At 42.8% G+C, this 26,100-nt stretch overlaps 2 protein-coding genes across 3 annotated transcripts in view; one reads left to right on the top strand and one right to left on the bottom strand.

The window, feature by feature from the left end:
- The window catches only part of slc25a46 (solute carrier family 25 member 46), a 10,834-nt gene extending 9,314 nt beyond the window's left edge, over positions 1–1,520 (bottom strand). The window contains exon 1 of the mRNA XM_056579059.1: positions 1,070–1,520. Within this exon, the coding sequence (XP_056435034.1) occupies positions 1,070–1,298 (229 nt within the window). The 5' untranslated portion in view covers positions 1,299–1,520. The remainder of the gene's footprint in view (positions 1–1,069) is intronic.
- wdr36 (WD repeat domain 36) lies at positions 1,410–26,100 on the top strand. 2 transcript variants are annotated; one of them, XM_056579057.1, is made up of 24 exons: positions 1,410–1,924; positions 2,717–2,904; positions 4,751–4,778; positions 5,064–5,164; positions 6,177–6,297; positions 7,743–7,875; positions 8,980–9,034; positions 9,287–9,419; positions 9,787–9,962; positions 10,880–11,000; positions 11,421–11,486; positions 12,018–12,101; positions 13,165–13,325; positions 14,307–14,421; positions 15,530–15,704; positions 17,186–17,294; positions 19,568–19,647; positions 20,398–20,505; positions 21,972–22,069; positions 22,160–22,326; positions 23,100–23,213; positions 23,647–23,728; positions 24,100–24,305; positions 25,243–26,100. In XM_056579057.1, exons 2-24 carry the CDS (start codon positions 2,749–2,751, stop codon positions 25,390–25,392), a joined length of 2,739 nt encoding a protein of 912 aa, XP_056435032.1. In that variant the 5' UTR covers positions 1,410–1,924; positions 2,717–2,748; the 3' UTR covers positions 25,393–26,100. The 2 variants fall into 2 exon arrangements, with proteins under 2 accessions (XP_056435032.1, XP_056435033.1); XM_056579058.1 differs by lacking the exon at positions 1,410–1,924 and adding an exon at positions 2,417–2,447.

Raw genomic sequence — 26,100 nt, 5'->3', positions numbered from 1 at the left:
ATAATATCCAGTAGTCTTTCACAATTATTTTTTTTATGTTCATCAACACACAGTACTCTTACTTCATCCATAGTGGTAACCAACAAGGAGGGGGTCATGTTATCCCGGTGTTTATGCCCGTTGTGATTATTTTTTAGTACTGTTGTTGCGTTTGAAAACTATAATGAATATTTGCACATGAAATGCACCACACACCATGGAGTTATAAAACCGGTGCTGGAGAAGCATTAACCTCTTGCTGTTCACTTTTGTTTACTTTTTGCAAATCAAAATCAATGAATGGGTAGCCTACTTGTTCATGTAGAGAAATGGAGAGGATTTTTTGATGTTACCTACATTTATTATTATTCATTGATGTTTAAGCATGTCTCTTTTCATTATACTACATTACATTTCGTTAATGTTTGTGACCCCAAGATGTCAAATTATAAAATACCAGTATATTTTCTTGAGGATAGCTGATCAAAGCGACTTTTGTGTAACTGAAGAATCTTTTTATGATAGCTGAAAATATTTGTTTGACAATATCGCTAACCCTAACTACTGAAAGGGTTAGGGTTATGTACTGTAGAGCTAAACCTCCTACCAAACCATATACCTATAATCTAATCTAACTATAACCTGGTTCAGTAGTACTATACCTACCATGCATGTACTATACCTACAATATACTAGGGTTACATGTAAATACTACTCGGATCTCCTCTAGGCTGCTAGGGTACCTACCCGGACCTCCTCCAGTCCTCGAGCTAGGCTAAGCTAGGCTAGGCTACGCTACGCTATTCACCCGGAGCTCCTCTAGTCCTCAGGCTAGGCCAGCCCAGGCTTATCATCTGGTCCTCCTCCGGCCCTCAGGCAAGGCTAGGCTAGGCTAGGCTAGGCTAGGTTAATCAACAGGACCTCCTCTTGTACGCAGGCTAGGCTAAGCTATGCTAATCACTTGGACCTCCTCCCGGTCCAGAGGCTAGGCTAGGCTAACCCACGGCATCTCCGCTAGTACGCAGGTTATGCTAGGTGTCCCCCTTAGGCTAGGGCTAGGCTAACCTGCCAGACCTCCTCCAGTACTCACCGGTCGACCCGCCCGCAGGCTGCGGTTCCTCTCCGCCGTCCCCGCAGTGAGTCGGTGTCCGCTCCCCGGTGTGGAGGTTCCGGCTACCCGGGATGTCTGGTGGCGTGGTCACCCAGTGCTGTAGGTCGGAAGAGCTGCTGCCGCCAAATGACCTTCCGCCGTAGAGCGGCTCGTCCCGGCCCCGGTAACCGGCGAGGCCGTCGAAGCTGTCGGGCCGACGGGACGACATGGCCCGCTCGAGGTCCAATAAACCAACCGCTCCGACACTATCACGACCCCTCGGTATCTCCACACAATTTGCCACACAAAATGAACGTTAGACGATTAGCATCGAAAACGATGTCATACTAATCAGTTTATCTTCAATAGTCTTAACGTTTCTCTTGTTTTCTAAAAACAAACCGAGCTGTCAAATATACCGGAAACGGAAACAATGTCACAGAGTCAGAGCCAGCTGACAGCGGAGAAGATGTTTTGAAATATTAAAATGCTCATATGATATATGTTAAGGTTTTTTATTATGATAGATCATTTTTTAATAAAATATATTCATTTTATAATGTTTTCGAGCTTCTTGAAAAGTACGTTATCAATGAAATGTATTATTATTTTAACAGTAGTCTGGCTGAGCGGAAATGGACAGCGTCCTGTTGCTGGCATTCCCGTATTGTGCTCCCCCTCAAACTCGGAAACTAGGCAGTATGGCAAGTTTTGAAGAGGACTTTGACGGCGCTGTAAAGCTAGCATGTTTGGCTCTTTCCGTCGAAAATTGTAAAGAACTTCAAAAGATTTGCTGACAGCATTTGCTGAGGAAGAAAGATGTTCTTGCCTGTTTTCCCACAGGCTATGGCAAAGGTTGTATATATAAAGCGTGGCCTATTGTGTGCAGCGAGCTAGCAGGGGTAATAATAATAATAATAATAAATGTAATTTATATAGCGCTTAATATGGTACTCTAAGACGCTTTACATATTGGCCTATCAAAACTATGTAAGACACGAATATCTGGTAATGTTCAATTCGACCTCGGAGACTTGTAAACACAGTATTGTGTCATTTTATATAACTATAAAAGGATCTTCACATAGGCGACATACATCTTTAATCTTTTCTTGAGGCGTTTGCGGTTGGGATTGAGCCATCTCTCTGACAGCCTCTGAACGTTAAGACGTTCCATCAAAATAATTTCCCCCCCGGCACTATTTTGCATGGACACCGCTGCTGCTTCCCCGGGTTAGCCCATGGGTTAGCCCCGCCCTAGACGATTGTGATTGGTTTAAAGAAATAAAAACAGGCCAGCCCAGAAGCTCTAAAATGCGTGGTTCCAGACAATTCTACTTGCTGTCGTTTGGTCTGGCTTTGCGAGACTATTTTAACAGTATCCTTATCATTGTTATTATTATTATTATTATTATTATTATTATTATTATTATCTTATTTTTTTTATCATTATTATGATGATGATAGAAGGCTCGTGTGAACGGGAAGCTTTGTATGCGGAACTTCCATAGCTAAGGAGAGGGGACCGTGTTTGGTGTAACTCATCTAACTATAAACACGCGGAGCGTGCCGTTCACGTCATCTCAAATCGATTCCAGTTGTATTAATCCAAGCTCTGGAATTATCATTTCTTACACTTATATTAAGGTCATTGGAGTCGCTACGTGTGAGTTGTGGAGATGCTGGCTCACGAGGTGACCGGGAGCTCGCTGTTCTCCGGGTTCCGTGCGCTCGGGCTGTACTCTAACCACCTCCCGCACGTGCTGAGGTACCACGCGAGGCACCGGGAGTTCTACGTGACCACGGCGGTGGGAAACCGTTTCCACACCTATAATGTAAGTCCTAATGTGCTATACTATGTCTTTAGTTTCATATGAATTAGGTTAAATATGTTTAATTACAATAATACTGACCATGGAATGTGATGATGTAGGGTTGTGATAAGAACAATATGTATAACGATAAAGACATGACTTAATTATGGTTGTTGACATGCTGGCACTGCAGCCTCAGCGGCTCCCTGCTGGCCCGAGGCTGTACCTCCTGCTGCGGCAGATGTGCTGCTGAAAAGATTTGTAACTAGTTAAGTCAATTCTCAAATCAAAAATCACCTGCAAATTAACGTTGTCCATAATAAGGCTGCAACCGAAAGAAAGTTGTCTGCAATTTCAACATTGGCGTAAAGCACCACACTCTTTTATCTCCGGCAAGAATTGTCCGTCAACAGTGGCAATTTGTCGGTTAGAATGTCCAGGACCAGGGCTTTAAGTCGGGCAGGGCGTACTGGTCACTCCGGTAGTCGAACGGCAAGACATTTTTTAATTTCTAATGGTCTTGTGGGTTTGTAGATGGTGCTTTAGACCAAACCTGTCGATGCGTGGCAATTATGACGTGACTTCAACATTCCCAGCCAGAGAACATGCTTTCTCCCACATTTGTATATATAATTATCTTGTTGGTTCCTAAGCACTGTCACCAGATCCCTAGCCCTCTGAGCAGCCGCCGGTAAAGTTCTGGTTCTGTAAGCCGATAAATTCAAACTACTCCATAGCTCGAGTGAGTGAGGATGCCGTTCAACTGCATTCGCTCTCTGTCAGTTTTCAGCTGAACCAAGGTTGTTAACACGTCTTCATAGTTATAATTTTTTACGGTAGACTAGACAGGCACATATGATGTTTCGACCAGCGGGTATCATAACTTTTGGGTTTGTTTCTCGCTGCTACGGTTGCTCACTAAGCATTCCCCGAAGTTCTTTACGGACGCTGTAAATAAGCTCATGAATGAAGCTCATATCTCTTGTGTTCAGGGCGTTGCGGATGACAGTGATTTCTTCAGTGCAGTAGAAGGCTGCTGTACTCTGATGTGCGCCTGACACCTCTTACCTGTCCACCTGCATGCCCAGCACCATCATACCCCTGTCCAACTATATGAGCAGGATCTAAATTCATCTCTCAATCTGTACAACAAATGTTTTACACGTATACTCGCCTATAGTGTCAAAAGAAAATAATCCTGAAAACTCCTCGCGCACTGAGTAGCTGCCTGAACAGTCCATGAGACAAATTTACTATGGTATCCCTGCATTTGCAGAGAATTTAGTCTTGGATCTGTTTTCGCCATGTCTCCATTATGTTCTGAATTTGACGGGATCGATGATATGTAGAATCGATGACCGCTTGAGTCTATAGTCTTTGCGCTCTGTTGCTTGTTGGTGTGAGAAATTTCACTTGGAATATATAGACTGGCCCTTTCGCAAGGAAACATTAATCCAAGTCTAGTGATGCACAGTCATTATCAGCTCATATACACCCTTAACACATGATACAAATACATTTATAAATAATCTCACATTACATTTCCAAACTTCAACCTCAACGACCTTCAATTGGTTTGTTTAGGATGGTATTCTTCTGTCTTAAGAATATGCTGACCAAATGTCCTGTTTAGGAACAATATCTAAGTAAGATATTTGGATCTAGAAAGTATGTAAAAAGTACTTTTAAGAAAAAAGTACTTAAAAATGTATGTCATTTCTGATTTAATAATGCATTATTCTGTTAAATGTTACTCTGATTGTAGTAAATGGTTAAAAGTCATTCTCCTGTCAATCCCTTTTACTTATTTTAATGTTTTAATAACATCTATTTATAATATATATTTTTTGATTTTATTTGGACACAGGTTAAGAAGCTGGGCATCGTTGCTGTCAGTAAGTTTACAACTCCTAGTTTCCTCTTATTCATTGACATGTCTTATTTTGTTAACTTGTTGACAACAAGTTGTCTTGTCAACACATGATTTAATCATGTGTCGACGTGTAGTCTTAATTCATTAATTTGTTGACATGTCTTATTTGGTAATTTGAGCCAATGTCCATTTATAATCTTTTATAAAGTTTAACTATTGAAAACGTTTTTAATATATTTACTCATGTGATCTTTTTTTTTTTATGTTGATGTTTTGCAAACCTGAACCAACCTTTTCCCTCCCCAAGGTAATGCTCTCCCAGGGGACATCTCCTGTCTTGCGGCTGACAGGATGTTGGTGTTTGCTGCTGTTGGTCGAGATGTCTATGCCTTTGCCCGCAACAAGGAGGTCAGGAGGGTTTCATACTCTATTATATAGACTATTATATTATCATTCTTTATTATTACAAGGGGCGTTCATTATGAGTTGACAATTTGTGGCTACACTTGCAGATCAAACCAGAAATACTGGTCGGTTAAACACTCATTTCTATTTTCTGAGAGATGCATTGCTTCCCAGACATGAATTAGGGAACCTGCCATGCATTGAATTACAATATAATTTTTTATGACATAATTAACTAATTTGAAACAACGTGTAGTTTCCCAAAACCTATAATAATGACTCTAATTAGGTCAGTCAGGCACTACCCTTCGTCATCAGTTGGGCTTTCCTGGTTTAATTTGAATTTGGGCTTCGATTAGTCGCATACTATTGGTGAGTTAACTCGCGATTAATCACACTTTTAAAATTATATTTTAAATACACCCCACTTTAATTTAAATGAGAATATCAAATGGAATGACACATTGTCATTCATACCAAATGTACTTAATAAGCAAAAATTTGTGATCGTGAGGGAGTTTTATTGACTCCCTCAGTGTGGGTTGAATATGAAACTTACGGAACACCACAGATTTGGGAATTGTTAACAGGCAGTCAATTAGTACAATTGTAAACCAACAGTTACTACAAGTGTAGTTAAATTCAAATAAGTAGCACCACAGATTTGGGAATTGGAAACAGGCTGTCACTTACTGCAATGGTAATCAGGAAGTCACTAGCTGCATTACTAATGTAAAGCAAGTGGAATTTTTTTTACTTGCGTTGAAATAAGATTGTGTTAATAACACACTCATTTTGACAGCCCTGATTTAAATACATTTTTGTAATGATTTGACTATGGATTTCTTGGGGTGTCACCGAATGAAAAGTGACAAGTCCGACAGTAAATGTTAATCCTGTGATCCTTTACATGCAAACAGTCTAATGGACTTCAAACGTCTTCCTGAGTCTACCCATCCTTAATCATCATACTCAATTATCATACTAAATCTCTCTCTTTCTCTCTCCCATCCAGATAGTCCACCACTACTCGCACGCACATGCCTCAGACGTCCACCTCTTATTGGTTCTGGGAGACACGCTGGTGTCGGCTGACCGTGACGGACTCCTGCTAGTCTGGGACGTCCCCACTCAGGGTAAACCCTTTACATTACATACATTAAGGGGATTTTGCTGAGACTTTTATCAAAAGTGAATTCCAACCATTCAATCACACATTCAACACCGACGGTGGAGTCAACCACGCAGGGCGACAGCCAGCTCGTTGGGAGTAGTTAGGGTCAAGTGTCTTGCTCAGGGACTCCTCGGCTACTGCCGCCCATAAACCCTTTAACCTCTAACCTCATATCTCCTCATCCCAAGGGGAGTCTCCCTTTAAGTTGTGCAGATGTACTCTATTCTCTCTGTTCCCCACGTCGGATCGCTGTAATTCAGGAGCATGAATATCATTTTTTTTTTTATAGAGATATATAGATGGATGGATATGGATTGTTTCTATTGTATATTAGTACCTCTACTGACCTCAGTTTGTTTCTATGTATATTAGTACCTCAGGTTGTTTCTATTTTATATTATTACCTCTAGTGACCTCAGGTTGTTTCTATTGTATATTATTACCTCTAGTGACCTCAGGTTGTTTTTATTGTATATTAGTCCCTCTAGTGACCTCAGGTTGTTTCTGTTGTATATTAGTCCCTCTAGTGACCTCAGGTTGTTTCTATTGTATATTAGTCCCTCTAGTGACCTCAGGTTGTTTCTATTGTATATTAGTACCTCTAGTGACCTCAGGTTGTTTCTATTGTATATTAGTACCTCTAGTGACCTCAGGTTATTTCTGTTGTATATTAGTCCCTCTAGTGACCTCAGGTTGTTTCTATTGTATATTAGTCCCTCTAGTGACCTCAGGTTGTTTCTATTGTATATTAGTCCCTCTAGTGACCTCAGGTTGTTTCTATTGTATATTAGTCCCTCTAGTGACCTCAGGTTGTTTATATTGTATATTAGTACCTCTAGTGACCTCAGGTTGTTTCTATTGTATATTAGTCCCTCTAGTGACCTCAGGTTGTTTCTATTGTATATTAGTCCCTCTAGTAACCTCAGGTTGTTTCTATTGTATATTAGTCCCTCTAGTGACCTCAGGTTGTTTCTATTGTATATTAGTCCCTCTAGTGACCTCAGGTTGTTTCTATTGTATATTAGTACCTCTAGTGACCTCAGGTTGTTTCTATTGCATATTAGTCCCTCTAGTGACCTCAGGTTGTAGTTCCGCTATCAGCCAGGTCGACTAAATTGTGGGAATTATTGTAAATGTCGAGTCGTACTGGAGTTGTGTCCAAAAGGGTGTCCAATTTTTATCATCTTAAACTTTTTGTTATACAGGACAATAAGTAAGATGACGATCTATAACCAGACATTTCGCCATATGTGCATTTTAGGGGAAAATTTGTGTGGTTGCATGCCAAACTGTTTTGTGATGACACTATTTATACATTATATTATTAGTTTTCTGACAGCTTCCTGTCTAACATCCTTATATTCCAACCCCAACCTCATTCCTGTTCCCTCAACTTGAATTGACCAGAGGAGTACCTGCGCCTGACCTTTGACCCAGCCACCTTTGACCTATCTGCCCTGGCCCACCCTAGCACCTACCTGAACAAGGTGTTGTTGGGGAGTTCCCAGGGTGCTTTGCAACTCTGGAACCTCAAGACCAAGTAAGTAAATTCTAGATGTACTTAATTTTTTTTTGCAGATTGCAGGGGCCAACCACATGACTCATAAACTACTGTGTACAAGATGCATCATTAGGTTCACTCACTGAGACGGTAACGTTTTCTTGCTTTAACGTATTTCATCTGGGCTCACAATGCAGCCAGCCTGCATCTCACAGGCTTCATTCTCCCCGTGTTTTTGTTTTGTTATATAGGTTTGCTGTAAAATAAGTAAACCTAGACTTCGCACATCCCCATGTTAGTTGAAACTAACTTGCTGCTCCGCGACTTTAAAAAAAAAAAAAGAGCTCATGAGAGAAGCCGTTGACTGCACACATGACCATGGGCTCACTGGCAAATACAGAATACGCTTCTTTTTGCTGGTTATTAATGTTTTATATTTTAATTGTAGTTTCGGCTCATTTTATTCATTCTAATCATACATTTCCAACTTTTTAACGCGTGTGCAAAAGTGAAGTCTCTTTTTAAATCCCAATAATTCTTGAATGTAACCACTCGCCATCGTGGCTTACTTAGAACCATAATACCAGACCTGCCCCCTTACGTCTAAACTCATAGAAACAGTCAGAACTGCGTGGTTCCACTCTTAACTAGTCAAGACTAAACTAACTCCATAGTGCCCTTTGTGGTTCCACTCTTGACTAGTCCAAATTAAACTCGCTAGTGCTGTGTGTGATTCCTCTCTTAAAGATCCTGTATTCATTTTTATGTTATGTGATATTATTGAGAAATCAAAGCGTGGCGTGTTGTTTTCTGCATCTACTGCTCTCAATGGAATGTCACGTGAGCATAGATAGATGCAGGCAGATAAATACTTTAATAATCCCAGGGGGAAATTATTTTTGTCACAAGGTTAGTATATAGGTTAGTATACCAAACGCTTGACGCCCACGTGGCCCGGTGTGGCCGATTCCGACTGATTGGTTAGATTGCGTAACATTAAAACAAGCACTTTATTTTTTTCTATTACATTATGGATAAGTATGAAATCGATTAATCGTTCAGCCCTAGTATCAATGTATTAATTTTATGAAAATGTAGGCATGTACTTTTAATATTCATAAATCATAAACTTTCTTTTTTTAGTAAATTGCTGTACTCCTTCCAAGGCTGGTCGTCAGGGGTTACAGCTCTTCAGCAGGTCAGGCCACCCACTTTCACGTAATACATGGTGCACACCCACAGACAGGAATACTGAGATTACACTCGCCTAATACATGGTGCACACCCACAGACAGGAATACTGAGATTACACTCGCCTAATACATGGTGCACACCCACAGACAGGAATACTGAGATTACACTCACGTAATACATGGTGCACAACCACAGACACGAATACAGAGATTACACTCGCGTATGTCGTTTCTATAAAAAACAATTTTCTGCCCAGAGTCCTGCAGTGGACGTGATGGGCGTCGGCTTATCCTCTGGACGAATCCTCCTTCATGACATCAGAGCTGACAAGACGCTGATGTCCTTCAGTCAAGACTGGGGACCTGTCACCACACTCAGCTTCCGCACTGGTAAGACCTAGTTTGCTCAAAACCCTGTAAACCAGTTCAAACTAGAACCTCTCAAAACATCTCAAAACAATCATTGTATTTTTTACAATCGTGGGCTCTATTTTTTTGCTCCATGACTGTCCGACTCCAAATATGTATATTTGGAGTCGGACAGTCATGGAGAAAAAAAATAGAGTCCATGATTGTAAAAAATACAATGATTGAATGCAGTTCTCCGCAGATGTTTTAGGGACCAGCTATACATGTTAAAGAAAATACTTCTTGAATGTTTTGAATGGCAGGGTTTGTTATTTCCCCCGCAGTAGTCTCTCATTGGTGTGCCTGACTCACGTGAACACTGACGTCCTTTGTTGCTCTGCTGTTCCAGACGGCCCTCCCATCATGGCGGCCGGCGGGCCTGGTGGTCACATGGCCTTCTGGGACCTGGAGAGCCGTCGCTTGGTAACGCAGCTGAGACACGCCCACCGCTCTGCTGTGGCCGGAGCAACCTTCCTACCCAGCCAGCAGCTGCTACTCACCAATGGAGCGGACAATGCCCTCAAGGTAAGATTTATTGGATAATCTTTATAATTTATAGCTTGGGGTGGAGCGGTACACGTATTTGTAACGAACCGTCACGGTACAGGCACTTCGGAGCGGTTACAGAGGTGTACCGCGGCACGTAAATGTGGCGTACATAGCGGGCAACGATCGTCGAATAGTCTGAGTCACGTAGAATATCAAATAATGAATGTGACTATCGTTATTTATTACACGGCTCTTCTCAATGCTGTTGAACGCTCCGTTGACTTGCATGGGCCTTCAAGACAAGGTGGTGAATAGCGTTGCTAAGCGACGTCATCGTCTTTGGCAGACTATTTCTCTGCTGATCAACACTACGAATGCTGGTAACAAATAAATTGTAAAAAGACACACCGTGTGAAGTTATATTTTTGACGTGTCTAGTTCACCGTCATGCAGGCTGTGTTCAGTAAAATAAATAAATAATTAGCGTTCCGTTTCGGTGCATGTAGGTCTATCTGCATAAGCCCACGTTGAAATAATTTTGATGTTGAATGTTGATGGCGCAGTTGTTGAAATAAACAGATTGATTTCATACAAATCATAAAAGCCTCTCCCTGTGTCATTGTGTGTGTGCGTGTATCCGAGGTGCGTGCGTGCGTGGAGGGTTTCTTCATTGAGCGATTTTCGAATGTTATTCAAATACTTCTCAGCGAATATCGAATAGTATTTTTGCTATCTCAACAACCCCTGTCTGGGAATTCAGAAATGCAAATGCCATAACCAAGATTATTGGTGTTTTCATTGCTGCTGATCTACGGCCATTCTCCGTTGTTGACAAACAAGCAGTTTTTTTTAATTTTCCCCTTAACTATGAACCGTACCGTACCGAACCGTGACTTCTGTGTACCGTTACACCCCCAGGAAGGGGAGTGGCTAATGCAAATTCTCTCTGGTAGGTGTGGGTGTTTGAGCAGGAAGGGGGCGTTGCCAGATTGCTACGGAGTCGTCAGGGCCACAGTGCTCCTCCCACCACCATACGTCACCACGGCAATGCTGGCCGGGACATCCTGAGTGCTGGTAGGAACAATGATGCTTCAATACCACATCAATAATATTACAATACATAACCAACTATACTACAATACCACACAAATAATACTATATCACACCAATGATACTACCATACCACACCATTAATACTACAATACATCCCCAACTATACTACAATGCCACACAAATAATCCTACAATTCCACACCATTGATACTACCATACCACACCAATAATACTACAAAATATGAAACTTGACAAAATATGATATTTCAATATTGTTCATGGATGTCGCTCAATATTGTAGTATTAATTCAGATATTGGGTTGGGGCTGGGGTATTTGTTTCAACAACTTACTCTGACTTGAGTGGGCAACTTACGACTTGATATAAAAACATTTTTTAAACTGGTGTGACCTAAGGTGTGTGTGTGTGTGTGTGTGTCTAGGTCAGGATGGGTCACTACAGTCTTTCTCCAGCGTCCACGAGCGCTTCAACAAGAGCCTGGGACACGGTCAGTGGTATAATCATGTTATAATAATAAAATGTTGCATGAATAATATTCATTACTACATTATTATATACGGTGCATTGTGTAGATCATGGTGCCATCTAGCAGTGAGGCTACCCACCCCAACCCACTCAATGCCCCCAAGCCCCACCCCAACCCACTCAATGCCCCCCAGCCCCACCCCAACCCACTCAATGACCCCCAGCCCCACCCCAACCCACTCAATGACCCCCAGCCGCTTTGGAAGGCCCAGGCCCTTGAAAGTTGGTCTGCACATAGAGGATACCCCCTAGTTTTGTGTTGATAGCTCAATAAGGACGTCAGTGTCGATGTGAAGATGCCACGGGAAGCATCTTCGCCAAGAAACACATTTTGCACTTGACCCAAGACGCTGGCTCAGTCCAACTCAATCGGGGAAACTATCTAAATTCCCCCAAAAAAATCTTCTTCACGAAACGCAGGAAAATGCGGCGCTTTGTGAGCAGCCTCTGAGGCTCGACAGCAGTAATGATGTCCTCATTCTTATTACTACAGGCTCTGCCAACAAGAAGATGACCAAGAAGAAAGGGTTGAAATTTGAAGAGATTCTGCTTCCACCAATCACCTGCTTTTCTTCAGGTAAAATATACTAGAGCTGTCAATCTTCCTCTATAATTCCCTCTATTCACCCCGTCGTAGGGCATTTAAACACATGAGAGAGTAGTTATGTGACACACCACTTGAAAGATTAGATTCTCAACTTTAATTCTATCATTACCATTGTGTGCCAAACGACATGCAAGTCGAACCCCACAAATGAGCAGCATGCAACAAGAGTAATGTATTCCATAACAATAATCAAGAGCCATCTTTTTCACGTCATTAGATCTCCACAAAGCATATGAAAGATGAGACATGTTAAACAGTATATTGACTATTGATCGTGTTAAACCTTGTATTTAGTATTGATTGTGTTAAACAGTGTATTGGCTATTGATTGTGTTGAACAGTGTGTTGGCTATTGATCGTGTATTGACTAGTGATCTTGTTAAACACTGTAGGGACTATTGATCGTGTTAAACACCATATTGACTAACTAGTGATCGTGTTTAATAGTATATTGACTATTGATCGTGTTCAATAGTATATTGACTAGTGATCGTGTTCAATAGTATATTGACTATTGATCGTGTTCAATAGTATATTGACTAGTGATCGTGTTCAATAGTATATTGACTATTGATCGTGTTCAATAGTATATTGACTATTGATTATGTTAAACAGTGTATTGACTATTGATCATGTTAAACCTTGTATTGTCTATTGATCATGTTAAAACTTGTATTGACTATGAATCATGTTAAACCTTGTATTGACTATTGATCGTGTTAAACTTTGTAGTGACTATGGATCATTTTAAACCTTGTATTGACTATTGATCGTGTTAAACCTTGTATTGAGTATGTATCGTGTTAAACATCGTATTTATTATGGATTGTGTTAAACCTTGTATTGACTATGGTTTGTGTAAAGCCTCCTATTGATTATGGATCAGGTTAAACCTTTTATTGACTGGATTGTGTTAAACCTTGTATTGATTATGTATCGTGTTAAACATCGTATTGATTATGGATCAGGTTAAACCTTGTATTGGCTATTGATCGTGTTAAACCTTACATTGAATATTGATTGTGTTAAACAGAGAGTGCACGTGAGGGCGACTGGGACGGTGTGGTGGCACTGCACCGCGGTGAGGCGGCCGCGCGCACCTGGAACTACCAGCGGTGCACCATGGGAAAACACCGCCTGGCCCCGCCCGCTGACCGCCTGGACAACGCCCGCCTCAGCAACGTGCACACAACGGTAACACCCCTCAGCAACGTGCACACAACGGTAACACCCCTCAGCAACGTGCACAAAACGGTAACACACCTCAGCAACGTGCACACAACGGCAACACAATGTTCATCAACGTGCACACAACGGTAGCACAACCCTCGGCAACGAGCACACAACGGTAACACACACCTCAGCAACGTGCACACAACGGTAATGCAAAGCTCAGCAACGTGCACACAACGGTAACACACACCTCAGCAACTTGCACACAACGGTAACACGCACCTCAGCAACTTGCACACAACGGTAACACGCACCTCAGCAACGTGCACACAATGGCAACACAACCCTCAGCCACGTGCACACAACGGTAACACAAAGCTAAGGGGAAACACTCGGGGCACACAGGAATCACATCAAACCTTAACTAGAGTCTAACCCTATCGGTAGCGTTGTCTTTCCAGTTTTCTTTGCAATGTTCACAACACTGGGTAAGCCTAAAGAAGCAATGAGCTTGACTTAAAAAATGACATGTCTCCTGATTTAGTCAGATTTTTTTACTTGTAAAAGGGAACACTACAAACGAAGGCCTGAAGTCCAAATAAGAAAATAAAACAATGTTGCTCCGTAGGCTTCTAACTGAATTTTCCCGCGCATGAGGTCACTCCTTTTGACTTCATTACTCTACGGAAGCCTTATGGGTCCATGCTAATATGCAGTCTAAATGATAATAATCATCATATAATACGAAACATAACTTCAAATATGCAAACTAGATATCGACTAAATATGTCTCTTACAGTCACCATCGTATCAATGAATAAGCGCTACCTGCCCGTTGGATGGGTAGGGGTGTGTTTGTGTTTGTGTGTGTCTCAGGTGTTTCCTGTCTTTGGCTCCCACAGTTAAAACAGACAGTGGTGCACATTATATAAAATATTTCCCTGTTGCAATTTATCTGGAAACTTGGCATTAATTGTTTTTATTTTGTTCTCTTACATCCAGGCGGTTGACATTACTTCCTGTGGGAACTTTGTTCTGATTGGTTGGTCATCTGGTCACCTGGACGTTTACAACCTGCAGTCTGGCATCCACCGTGGTCACTACGGCAACCCCACTGGTAAAATAATAACACCATTAAATCAGATCTGTATCAATGCACTGATTCATATCACTGATCAGGATGTTCCCATGTTAGGTCTATCATGTATATCTATCGTGTAGATAAAACCCAGGAGCGCACACAGGTCAAGCATTTATCAATATGCTGTAATCCCAACTCATGGCAATTAATAGGATGATTGGTGACCTAAAGACCTGCTGCTGGCTAATCCCTTCTTTCTATTTCCATAAAGCTCACAAATGTGCTTCAGTTTGACATCTTCAGCCCATGCAACTTTCAAACCACGCTTACATATTCTGTTCATTCATTATCGATCGCTTTAAGGTGCTTTCACACGGACACAAGTTGATCAATGCATCATTAGGACAAACTAATTGAGCCAAACCAATAACATAAATAACCAGTTTCCAAAGCGAGTGTATGGCTGGAGGTCCAGTGACAGCAGACAGTGCTGTTACATCGCCTAGGGTTCTCCTTCCCATTGAACTATGTTGACCTGTCAGTACTATGACTGCCATCCTTTAGCTGCGTCACACTTGTGTTCTGCCAGTTAGAGACATTATTATTCTGGTATCACTGTCCCTCATCTTCCATTAAAGTGGCGAGCCGGTTAGTTTCACATAGAGCTGGACGCACTGTGAAACCTGTCTTATGCTGGGTAAGACAGACAGGCAGACTTCTCTACAGATACCTTATTCCTTTGAAGCTGAACGCCCTGGGCATGCTGTAATGGGACAATTCTGTTGTCACACTCCGTATCCCTAACTACCCTTGGTTTGTATGAGCTTTTGACCCTTGACCCCCTTGTGAAGGTCGAGGAGAAGGGTCTCCAACTGATAAGGCACCGCTACGTCTCCCTCTGATACGCACCTGAGGAGATCCATCTATTATTGAGGACCATCTGGTTAACGATACTATAGTTTTATTGGAGATCGCATCTGTTCTCAGCATCCTGCAACGATTGGCGTGGTGCAGAATTCCATCACAACGCCCTTCTGGGTTAAACAGCGGTTGGTTTCTCTAGAGGGAAACTACAGTTCGATTGATCCCCCGGTGTGACCACTAACGCAGAGCGACTCTGTAACGATGTGTAATGGTGTTGCAGCACACGTGGGAGCCGTGCGTGGCGTGTGCGTGGACGGTCTGAACCAGCGCGTGTTCAGTGTCGGGGCCGACTGCCTCCTCAGGGCCTGGCGCTTTAAGACCCGTAGCCATGACGACCCCGCCCACCCCCCTCAGCTTGACAGCGCCCCCTCTCTGCTGCGCCTCCACCGAGACAGGTAATATACACTATATATAAGTGTGTGTGTGTGTGTGTGTGTGTGTGTGTGTGTGTGTGTGTGTGTGTGTGTGTGTGTGTGTGTGTGTGTGTGTGTGTGTGTGTGTGTGTGTGTGTGTGCCACAATTATTTCACAGTCCACCAAAACAAAATCTCAACACCCCAAGAGTCTTATTTTAAAATCATTGAATGAATTGATCTTGGTTGCAATCTGGCTTTTGGCCAGCAGATGGCAGTACGTTGTAGACCTACTAGTTGACAAACAAGTGCTGATTGTAAATATACTATAAATATAAACAGTAAATATATACAAATTTTAGCTAGAAATGCAAGCACATAGGCGCGCAGCAAGCACGCCTATGTGCTTGCATTTCTAGCTAAAATTTGTATATATTTACTGTTTATATCTATGTCCCTTCACGAGCTCTCATTCCACACCGTACGAGACAGATGCTGGTAGCACGAAGCTGTCTCTGCATATCAGACATTGCTTCCGCAGGCATTTTCTAAAGCCAGTCCTTACGCCGTCACTGTGTACCTGTGTAAGGACATGGTTCCCTTTCAAAATGTCAATAGAAAGGGCTTTAAAGAGATGGTCAAAACACTCGATCCCAGGTACGCGTTTCCTGCCCACACACACTTCAGCCAAATTGAGATGCCGAAACTACGGCAAGGTCCGCAAGCAAGTGGAGATACAAATCCATCCTATTAAACATTCGTGTTTTTCAGAGATGGAAGTAACTTGAGAAAAGATTTTAAAAAGAAATTGTCTTGTGTTGGTAAGACAGTTTTGCTGCCGTACCAGTATTTTACCCCTTCAGAAGCATTTAAATCGAAATTAGAGGACACAATTAACATACCTTGATATAATACCGTTACCGTCTATGCCTCAAATCATACCGTGATATACATTTGAGTCCATACTGTACAGACCTAATTTGAAGGAACTATCTTATGTTAAATTCTAGGTTAGTCAAGCTTTTTGCTTGATTCAACTAACGTTAGCTACCGCTTTTTTGATGTGATATAATTTACAATAATATTATGTTTTTAGGACCGAGTCAACGCAGAGTACTGCACAAACGTAGACCTTGCATAAAGTTACTAAATTCTAACATGGGGCTATTTAGAAAAATAATCTGGCACGGGTGATGTCCCGATTTAGGCTAATACACCAACAGCACATTTCTGTATAATAAAAGGCCAAAATCTTTCCATTGTATTGTGTGCTACAACCTCCGTAATGAATATTCACGCTAAATCCCGCCCAGGGTAGCTCAGAATTCGAGGAGCCGTATATCTCGAGACACCGATCAGTCCTTGGACCAATGATTCTATGGTCCTTCTACGAAGCATGTGTGCAAACCTTGGAGTCATTTGGATTTATTGTTCATCAACATTTCAATTTTATCCTAAACTTTCTGTAATCTATAGAAAAATCTATCCTGATGGTGTGTGTTATGTGTGTGTGTGTGTGTGTAGCGGTATGCTAGCGCTGGCGCTGGACGATCTGACGCTAGTCGTTATCGACACAGAAACCGGACGCGTTGTCCGGAAGTTCTTGGGTCACAGCGGGAAAATAAACGACCTTGTAAGTATTGTCTGTCTGTCTGTCTACGTATATCTATATGTGTGTGTGTGTGTATGTATGTATGTATGTATGTATGTATGTATGTATGTATGTATGTATGTATGTATGTATGTATGTATGTATGTATGTATGTATGTATGTATGTATGTATGTATGTATGTATGTATGTATGTATGGGTTTTATATTTTGGGTACATGTACGTATACACAAAATATGGGCGGTTGTCAGGGTTGCATGTGTCACTGGTTGGATTTTAGTGATGCTGTTCCAGTTAGTTTATTATTATTTTTTTAAATATTGAAGAAAAAAAAAAAAATATTTAAAGGTTGGGTATGCGATTTGCGAAACGCCAGCAGATTTTGAAAATACACAACTCAAATGGTCCTACCCCCTCTCCTTCAACGCTGACTCTGACTCCACCCATTCCAAGTACCTGGACGCGCAATCATGCACGAGCGCGAACAGAGATGCGCGAGAGCGAGCCAGGCTAGCGTAGGTTTTCATTTAACAACATGGCACTACATTCAGCTGTAAATTGCACCCAGTACCGCGGGAAGTAGGGGTGCTGGGGGTGCTGCAACACCCCCTGTCCGAGGCCCTGTCTTATCACAGAAAACAATCATTTCTAAAAACTCCGGCCAAAGTGGAGATTTCTGAAAACGCCGGTTATGTGTTGTCGTGTCAACGGGGAGAAACGGGATTTTAGGTTCTGAAGCGTCACATTATGCACCAGGAAATGCTTAACGTCATGTGAGCGCCCGCTGTACCGTATTGGTCCGAATATAAACACAAACCCCATTGTAAGACGACCTATATTTGGAAAAAAGATTTGAAGACCAGATCTTGTTTTTATGAATAAATAAATTGTATTCATTGAAATAATATACGAAAATAAAAAGGCATAGAATAAAACACTGCATTGCCACTAAACAGTAGTGCAAATAGGCCGTACTGATGTGTACACCAAAGACTATTCCTGACACTCCTCTGCCCCGCTGTGTTTGCTCTGGCTGTGGTCGCTCCGAACTGTTTCGGCCCGTGGCAAAGCGAGTCATCCTCGCTGCTGTCCAAGGCATTTTGAGACGCAGCATTTATTCAATGCTCATATGACCTAGTGCTGAAAAAAGGTTATATGAAAAAGTGTGAGGGTAGCGGTGGTGCGCTACACTTGTTCTGTGAGCAGCTGGATGTGAACCATGGTGTGAAGGAAGTGAACACAACGATCGATTTTCAACTGTGCGCGCATGCACTGGTGTAATTGAGCTGCGCTGCTATATATCTTTTTTATCAATGTAACGAGTTGCGCTTTTTTTCCAGCACCCCCTGCTGAGAATACGTTCTCGCGGCTATGGTTGCACCAGATGTTATAAACATTAAACGGTCACATAAATCATTACTATTTTTAGAAAATGTATGTTTGTTTCATATAATTGTATTGGAAGTCCTGGTTTTCACTAGGGTTGCTGCGGTGTGGACATTTTTACAACGAGTAATACACTCGTCTCAACACCGGTATTACCGAGTATAAACGGTATATACTTTGAAACTAGGTCAACCGCCACACAAGCATCGGTTTTTAGACCCTTCTCGTCCTTCAGTTGCCGCCAACGTTCGAAAGCAGCGCCTAGGATTATTCTTGATTTCAGTTTTTCTCTTTCAGCGTTTTTATTATCAATTACTCTCTGAAAAAGAGTTTTCCTTCTCTTTGCTGGTGGTGGTGGTGGTGGTGGCGTCTTGTCTGCCATGGAAATTGTCTTCTACTGCTAGGTCCAAATGTGGATTAACTAGTTCCAGTAGCTACCGCAGGATAACAACAAACAGGAGCTTGCTCTGGGTCACGAGCTCTGGGTCACGAGTACTGCACGAAGGGGTCGCGCGCGGGGCGCGGGGGAGGGGGAGTGCAGTACGACCGTTGATTGACGTACTTACTGTCCAATGCAACTCGGTGGCAATCCAAATGATTGGCTGGAGTTTTTCGAGCCCTGCCCGTTCCACAGATGATTGACTTGTTTAATTTTCATGTCAGTACTTCTAACTCAGTGGCTGTAAGCGGGTTATGATAAGGATTTCAAGTAATTTTGCAAAAATGGCCAAAAAAGCGAATTCCATACCCAACCTTTAAGATAAAAGATTCTGTTGTATCTTGACCGAACTATAGCTCTGTAGAGCGGAGTGCTGCTGCCCGGCGGTTTGTCCTGTCAGCTCAGTCTCCTGGCCAGGTATATACAGCAAGACACACTGCGCCTCTGACGTGTGTGTGTTCTACTTCTAGACCTTCAGTCCAGATGGCCGCTGGCTGATATCGGCATCGATGGACTGCACCATCAGAACCTGGGACTTGCCTTCTGGCTGGTAAGTACACTACAACTCATTTACCTTTCATTGTTACCACAGCTGAAATGGTAATGGGGCCACCAATGACTACCAATTGCACTTTTTTTGGCTGCAAGAAGGGTATTTTGAGCACAAGCGGTTTTCCCATGAATAAAACAAAAACAGGGCAGCCCTATTGGCAAAGATTCCTCCCTCAGCGTTGAGACATGAGGTAGACTACATACTTCATGGCTTAGTGAGATGTACTGTATACTTGATTATCCTACAAGTTCAACTTATTAAGGATATATATATATATATATATATATATATATATATATATACACACACAAATAGTATAAAATATAAGTATATCAATTAATTGTATAAATAATATCAGGAAGACATCCCTAGATATAATTCGTTCCATGACTAAAACAAATACATTTGTCTGATTACCACACTAGTGTCTCAACGAAACTGGGGGGTCTGGAAACCCGGACTGGGAATGTGGGGCTGATGTATTTTAGTGTTTCTTGCAAGATCAGCTTGAAGTAAAAATCATAGAACAAGCGACAAATTGGACATGGGAAAGTCGCACTAAATGATTCAAAAACTCTTTCCTACTACCCTATTGGGAGCCACAAGATGTAAAGTCGGTGAAGACACCCTTTTAATCGTACCTACACCACTTTAATGTAACATTACTAATTCTAATTGAATACATCATAGCCAGTCGACATACTCTCATTATACACTTGTACTTTATTTTGTAATGTCTTTCTGCAGTATGGTGGACTGCTTTCTGTGTGAGACGGCTGCGGTCAGTGTCTCACTCTCTCCTATCGGAGACTTCCTCTCCTCGGCCCATGTGGACAGCCTCGGGATCTACCTCTGGTCAGTGCTCATGGATAACACTGCCCACACTCTGACGCACTGCCGCGCTCTGCCATCAAAACACTGCCGACGCCCTGGATATGAAGCGCATATCCAGCGTCCGTAGCGCACAGAATGTTATATTATTTTGTGTAGCGCAAAATTCGTATTTTAAAGAGATAAGCTGAAGCTCTCCTCTTGTTAAAAAAAAGAAATTCAGCAGCGGCGGTCATATTTTCACCTTGCAGCGGCGTACCGCCTCTGCAAGGTGCATGTAGGGGAAACACGGCACTATTAAAACACTGCTGAGGTATTGTTGACACACTGCTAACACACTAGATGCTGTCGAGGTAGTGCTGTCAAGCGATTAAAATATTTAATTGCGATTAATCGCATTAATGTCATAGTTAACTCACGATTAATCAAAAAAAAAGATTATATTCTAAATATCCCTTGATTTCGTGCTGCTCGCCTTTAAGTGGGATCAGAGAGTTGAGAAGGACGGTTATAAAAATATATTTGCTAAGATGGATATAAGAAGAGAGACCCACAGTGAATTCAACCCGGTGCATTTGACATCGGGTAGGTGCATGACGGTGGTAGGCCTACCGTAAGTCTTCAATAGCCCAGGGTTTTATTTGTTTTTATCACTGAACTTTCAAACAGAACTTTTGCTCAGCAAAGATGGGAAATAATATATTTATTATTTAAACCAGTATGAATATTCCTATCGTACGTAGGCCTATACACATTACCAGGCTATCGACACACGCACACGCACACACACACACAGTGGCGGAGTGGTAATTGGGAGGATTCGCGGTGGGCCGTTAACGTTTCGGGGCTGTCGGGCTGATTACTGCGGGATAACAATATTGCGTTTATAGAAGTTCCTTGCAGCGCCGTCCGGCAGCCGGAGCTCTGCACCCAAAACCTCTCACTCATTCAACAGCCGCAACACTCACAAACTGTCAATGTCGCAACCAAGTCGATTTTGTCTAGAGGGGAGTAACTGAGCGGCCCCTCCCAAAGTGGTACAGCCCAGGTGGACCTTGAACTGCGATCGGTCAAAAAGCGTAAAAGCTAATGACAACATTGAACTCTCGTGCAGGCTCGAACAGAGCGACACACAAACACACACACACACACACACACACACTTTTAAGGAGTTTTTCACCCGCTCCGTATCCTTGCATGCCCCAACAAGTTTGTGCGTTGTGCTTGTTGTTTTGTTTCCGGTGTAGCTAGATCCGGTATGGTGTTGTAGTTTTTCTGATGTGACTAGTTGTTGCTAGACAGCAGGTGAAAAAACGACGTTTGCCAAACCAAAAGACCAAAAAAAATTGGTTTGCGTTAACGCTGTTAATAACGCGTTAAACTGACAGCACTATGTCAAGGTAATATGTAATATTGCTAATAGTGATGCTAGATGCTCTAACGGTAACATTGGGTCATGCTAATGCTACAGGTTTCATTTCATGCTCCAGGTCCAATAAGAGCATCTATAGCCTGGTCTCACTCCGCCCTCTTCCTGCTGACTACCAGCCAGTGACGGTGAGCCTCCCTGGCTCCTCCCCCAGCCCTGGTAAACACCCCTTTCTTTAAACAACTCCACATCCAAATGAATCAGCCGTAGCTTTATTTCTTAAATGAGACCTGGTGTCCACGGTTTCAGACGAGGAGGGACACGGGGAGAGCTGTGTTACCCTGGGCGACGAGGACGAGGACCAGATGGCGTCTGCCTGCTGGGACTCCCAGGAGCAGCTGGAGCGTCACCTGGTCACCATGACATCACTTCCTGAGTCCCGCTGGAGGAATCTGTTCAACCTAGATGTTGTTAAGGTAACCAGGTTCAGTACACTGACCTGCTCAACCCCTATAAACGGAACCTCTACACACTGAGCCCCTACACACTGAGCCCCTACACACTGAGCCCCTACACACTGAGCCCCTACACACTGAGCCCCTACACACTGAGCCCCTACACACTGAGCCCCTACACACTGAGCCCCTACACACTGAGCCCCTACACACTGAACCCCTACACACTGAACCCCTACACACTGAACCCCTACACACTGAACCCCTACACACTGAACCCCTACACACTGAACCCCTACACACTGAGCATACTGAACCCCTACACTCTGAACACACTGAACCCCTACATTCTGAACCCCTACATTCTGAACCCCTACATTCTGAACATACTGAACCCCTACACACTGAACCCCTACATTCTGAACACACTGAACCCCTACACACTGAGCATACTGAACCCCAACATTCTGAACACACTGAACCCCTACATTCTGAACCCCTACATTCTGAACACACTGAACCCCTACATTCTGAACACACTGAACCCCTACACACTGAACCCTTACCTACTGAACCCCTACACACTGAGCATACTGAACCCCTACATTCTGAACCCCTACATTCTGAACACACTGAACCCCTACACACTGAACCCCTACACACTGATCACACTGAACCCCTACACACTGAACACACTGAACCCCTACACACTGAACACACTGAACCCCTACACACTGAACCCCTACATTCTGAACACACTGAACCCCTACTGTATTGCTCTGCATTTCTTCCAGAGGAGGAACCAGCCCCAGCAGCCCCCCCAGCGACCAGCCGCTGCCCCCTACTTCCTGCCCACTGTCTCGGGCCTTCAGCCCAGCTTCCAGACCCCCGAGGCCCCGGTCAACCAGGTACTGTCATATTATTATCATTCATGGAATATAGTTACAGCTTCCAGTCCACCAGGTACTGTCATATTATTATCATTCATGGAATATAGTTACAGCTTCCTGTCCACCAGGTACTGTCATATTATTATCATTCATGGAATATAGTTACAGCTTCCTGTACACCAGGTACTGTCATATTATTATCATTCATGGAATATAGTTACAGCTTCCTGTCCACCAGGTACTGTCATATAATTATAATTTATAGAATATAGTTACAGCTTCCTGTCCACCAGGTACTGTCATATTATTATTTATAGAATATAGTTACAGCTTCCAGGCATCCAGGTGCTGGGATATTAGTTATGACACCACGCTGATCATAAGTTATTAGACCACACTGATAAATAAATTGTTATTATGAAAATTAGCTTTAACTTTTAGTTGTTTCCAGTCTAAGGTTTTGAGGCTCGGAGCTATGGCGCAAAAAACAGCATTCAGCATCGCCTTGGAAACCGCGCTGGATGATGGAGACTGTAGGTTCACTTGCTGTCTACAGATAATATATAATTTATATAATTCAATTCATAATAATAATTTCATAATTACATTTTCATATAGTATGTGTTTCAGTAAATGTGTGTAAAGTAAATATGTGTGTACAGTGTATATGTGTGTACAGTATATATGCTTGTTTGTGCATTATTATTCCTGTAACATCAGTGTTATTTCATCATTCAGTATCTATTCTTTCAGAATACTAATTCTATGATGAAGATGATGGTGATGATAATGATGAGGATAATCATACCTATTATTAGTTAGTTATTATTAGTGTCCCTGTACGTCTGAACAGGAAGGTTTGAAATGGGCCCTGCACTAGTATGATGATATTTATTCCCATCAGATGGCGCTCCTTTGGCGTTGCTGAAGTCTCTGGGACCTTCTGCCGTGGACCTCGAGCTGCGCGGCCTCTCTCCTGACCTAGGCTCCTCCCCCCAGCCAAGCTCCGCCTCCCAGCTCCTAGTGGCCTTCCTCCAGATGCTGGAGGCCATGTTGGAAGAGAGGCGGGACTTCGACCTGGCCCAGGCCTACCTGGCCCTCCTTCTCAAGGTATCAGCCTGATCTATGGAGGCCGTCTAATGGTCTCTTTTCCTTAGGAATGTTCTCAACTGTCTGAAACGGCCTGGAGGTATTGAAGTGGCAGTAGGAATGGATCCGGAGAACTAATATTAAATGTACCGTATTTTCCGGACTATAAGTCGCGGTTTTTTTGTAGTTTGGCTTGCCCTGCGACTTATATTTCGAAGCGACTTATATGCCAAAATTGTGCGTACATAATCCTCGGCCGCAAGATGGCACCGTCATTCATTAGGCCTACAACTGAACGCTGCAAGCCTACTGCACCACCGAATAAATTATATTCTCGTCGTCATCGTCCTCAATGTCCTCCGGTTCAACCAAAGCTACCCCAGCCTTAGCTGCAATTTTGTGCAACATAGCTGTCACACATATCACAGCGCATGACTTGGCCGGCGAAAACTGGAGCCCTCCGCTGGACTTGTGAAGGCATCTACGCTCAGGTTTAGGACCGCGGCGCATACGCGTCCGGTGGAATCCCGGTGTCACTGAATTCGGTATACTCTCAGAACTACGAGGGACCGACACACCTATATTGCTATTGCAATTTTATTCAGTCTCTCCAGACTAAACGTTCTTGTTTAAATGTTTAAAAATAAATGCGACTTATACACCGATGCGACGTATATATGTTTTTTTCCTCGTCATTGAGCATTTTTTGACTGATGCGACTTATACTCGGGAGCGACGTATAGTCCGGAAAATACGGTATTTATAATATAGAATACTGAACTGGAAATTGCATCCTTCAACAAACGTAATCTTCTGTTTACGAGGAAAGCTTTATTTATCTCTCGCGTTGACTTTCTGTAGCTCAACGTGGCCAGCCTACAAATCCTATGAGCCAACTGGTTTTCTGTATGTGGAACGTGTGTAAAGGAACAGTGTGGTTTCTTTGTTCCCGATATAGCTTTACCTGCGGCCGTTGGCGGCTGACCCTCTTGCCGTTGCGACCTTGCAGCGTCTCCTCGGGCGCCTGGAGACGATATGGGCGGAGCTCCGCGTCTCATTTGACCAATCGCTGTGCCTGCTGACCTACACCAAGACCGCACTGCTCTGAGGCTGCTGGCGCCATGCTTTCATTTTGATACGCAGAAGACATGCCACTATAAGTGTATAGTGTGTGTGTGAGTCCTTGTCTCTCTGGCTATGAACACATCCCAACATCAGAGCAATAGTCAGGACCTATGACTCTATACAACCTATATATATATATATCTGTTACTCTTAAATTGGTATATCTTGACGAATTGTAATGTTTGTTTGTTTTGTATTTTACCCATTGTTGTCCTGCCTCCCTGGTCTTATTACCTTTGCCAAATGTGTTTTGACATAAATAAAGGATTAATAAAAAATTGACTAATAAACGACATACAACAGCTCAGCTATAAAATTACCATTTTATGAAATATTCCAACCTAGGATGGACCTTTCAAAGGGGAACAAACTGACTATCCTTTTGTCTGTATCTTTAAATGCTAATGAGGAGGAGAGAGGCCGGTCTAGGTGGAGGGTGGGGGTGTGGCCCTGAGCAGCTTGCGGACACGGTACAGGGGGAGCAGGATACCCAGTGCTCGTTTTACAGCTAACGCCATTTCTAGCCACTGGGGGACCATGGGCAGGCTAGGGGAACCCATATTAATGTGAGAAAACCTCATAAAGGGACATTTTCATGCCATGGGACCTTTAACTACAGTATAACGTGGAACAAATACTAATAAATATATTCTAGATATACTAGATTACATTAACTCTATCATATTCGTTA

This window comes from Gadus chalcogrammus, chromosome 19, assembly GCF_026213295.1.
Source record: "Gadus chalcogrammus isolate NIFS_2021 chromosome 19, NIFS_Gcha_1.0, whole genome shotgun sequence".
In the NCBI taxonomy this organism is placed as follows: domain Eukaryota; kingdom Metazoa; phylum Chordata; class Actinopteri; order Gadiformes; family Gadidae; genus Gadus; species Gadus chalcogrammus.
The sequence above is the reverse complement of the archived record's forward strand: the minus strand, read 5'-3'. Positions and strand labels throughout refer to the sequence as shown.

Bases quoted from the DNA above. Each gene is read 5' to 3' on its own strand.
- wdr36 (XM_056579057.1), top strand. From the start codon at position 2,749: ATGCTGGCTCACGAGGTGACCGGGAGCTCGCTGTTCTCCGGGTTCCGT. The intron at 6,298-7,742 runs GTAAACCCTTTA...TGAATTGACCAG, and splicing joins CTGGGACGTCCCCACTCAGG to AGGAGTACCTGCGCCTGACC. The intron at 23,214-23,646 runs GTACTGTCATAT...AGTTGTTTCCAG, and splicing joins CCGAGGCCCCGGTCAACCAG to TCTAAGGTTTTGAGGCTCGG.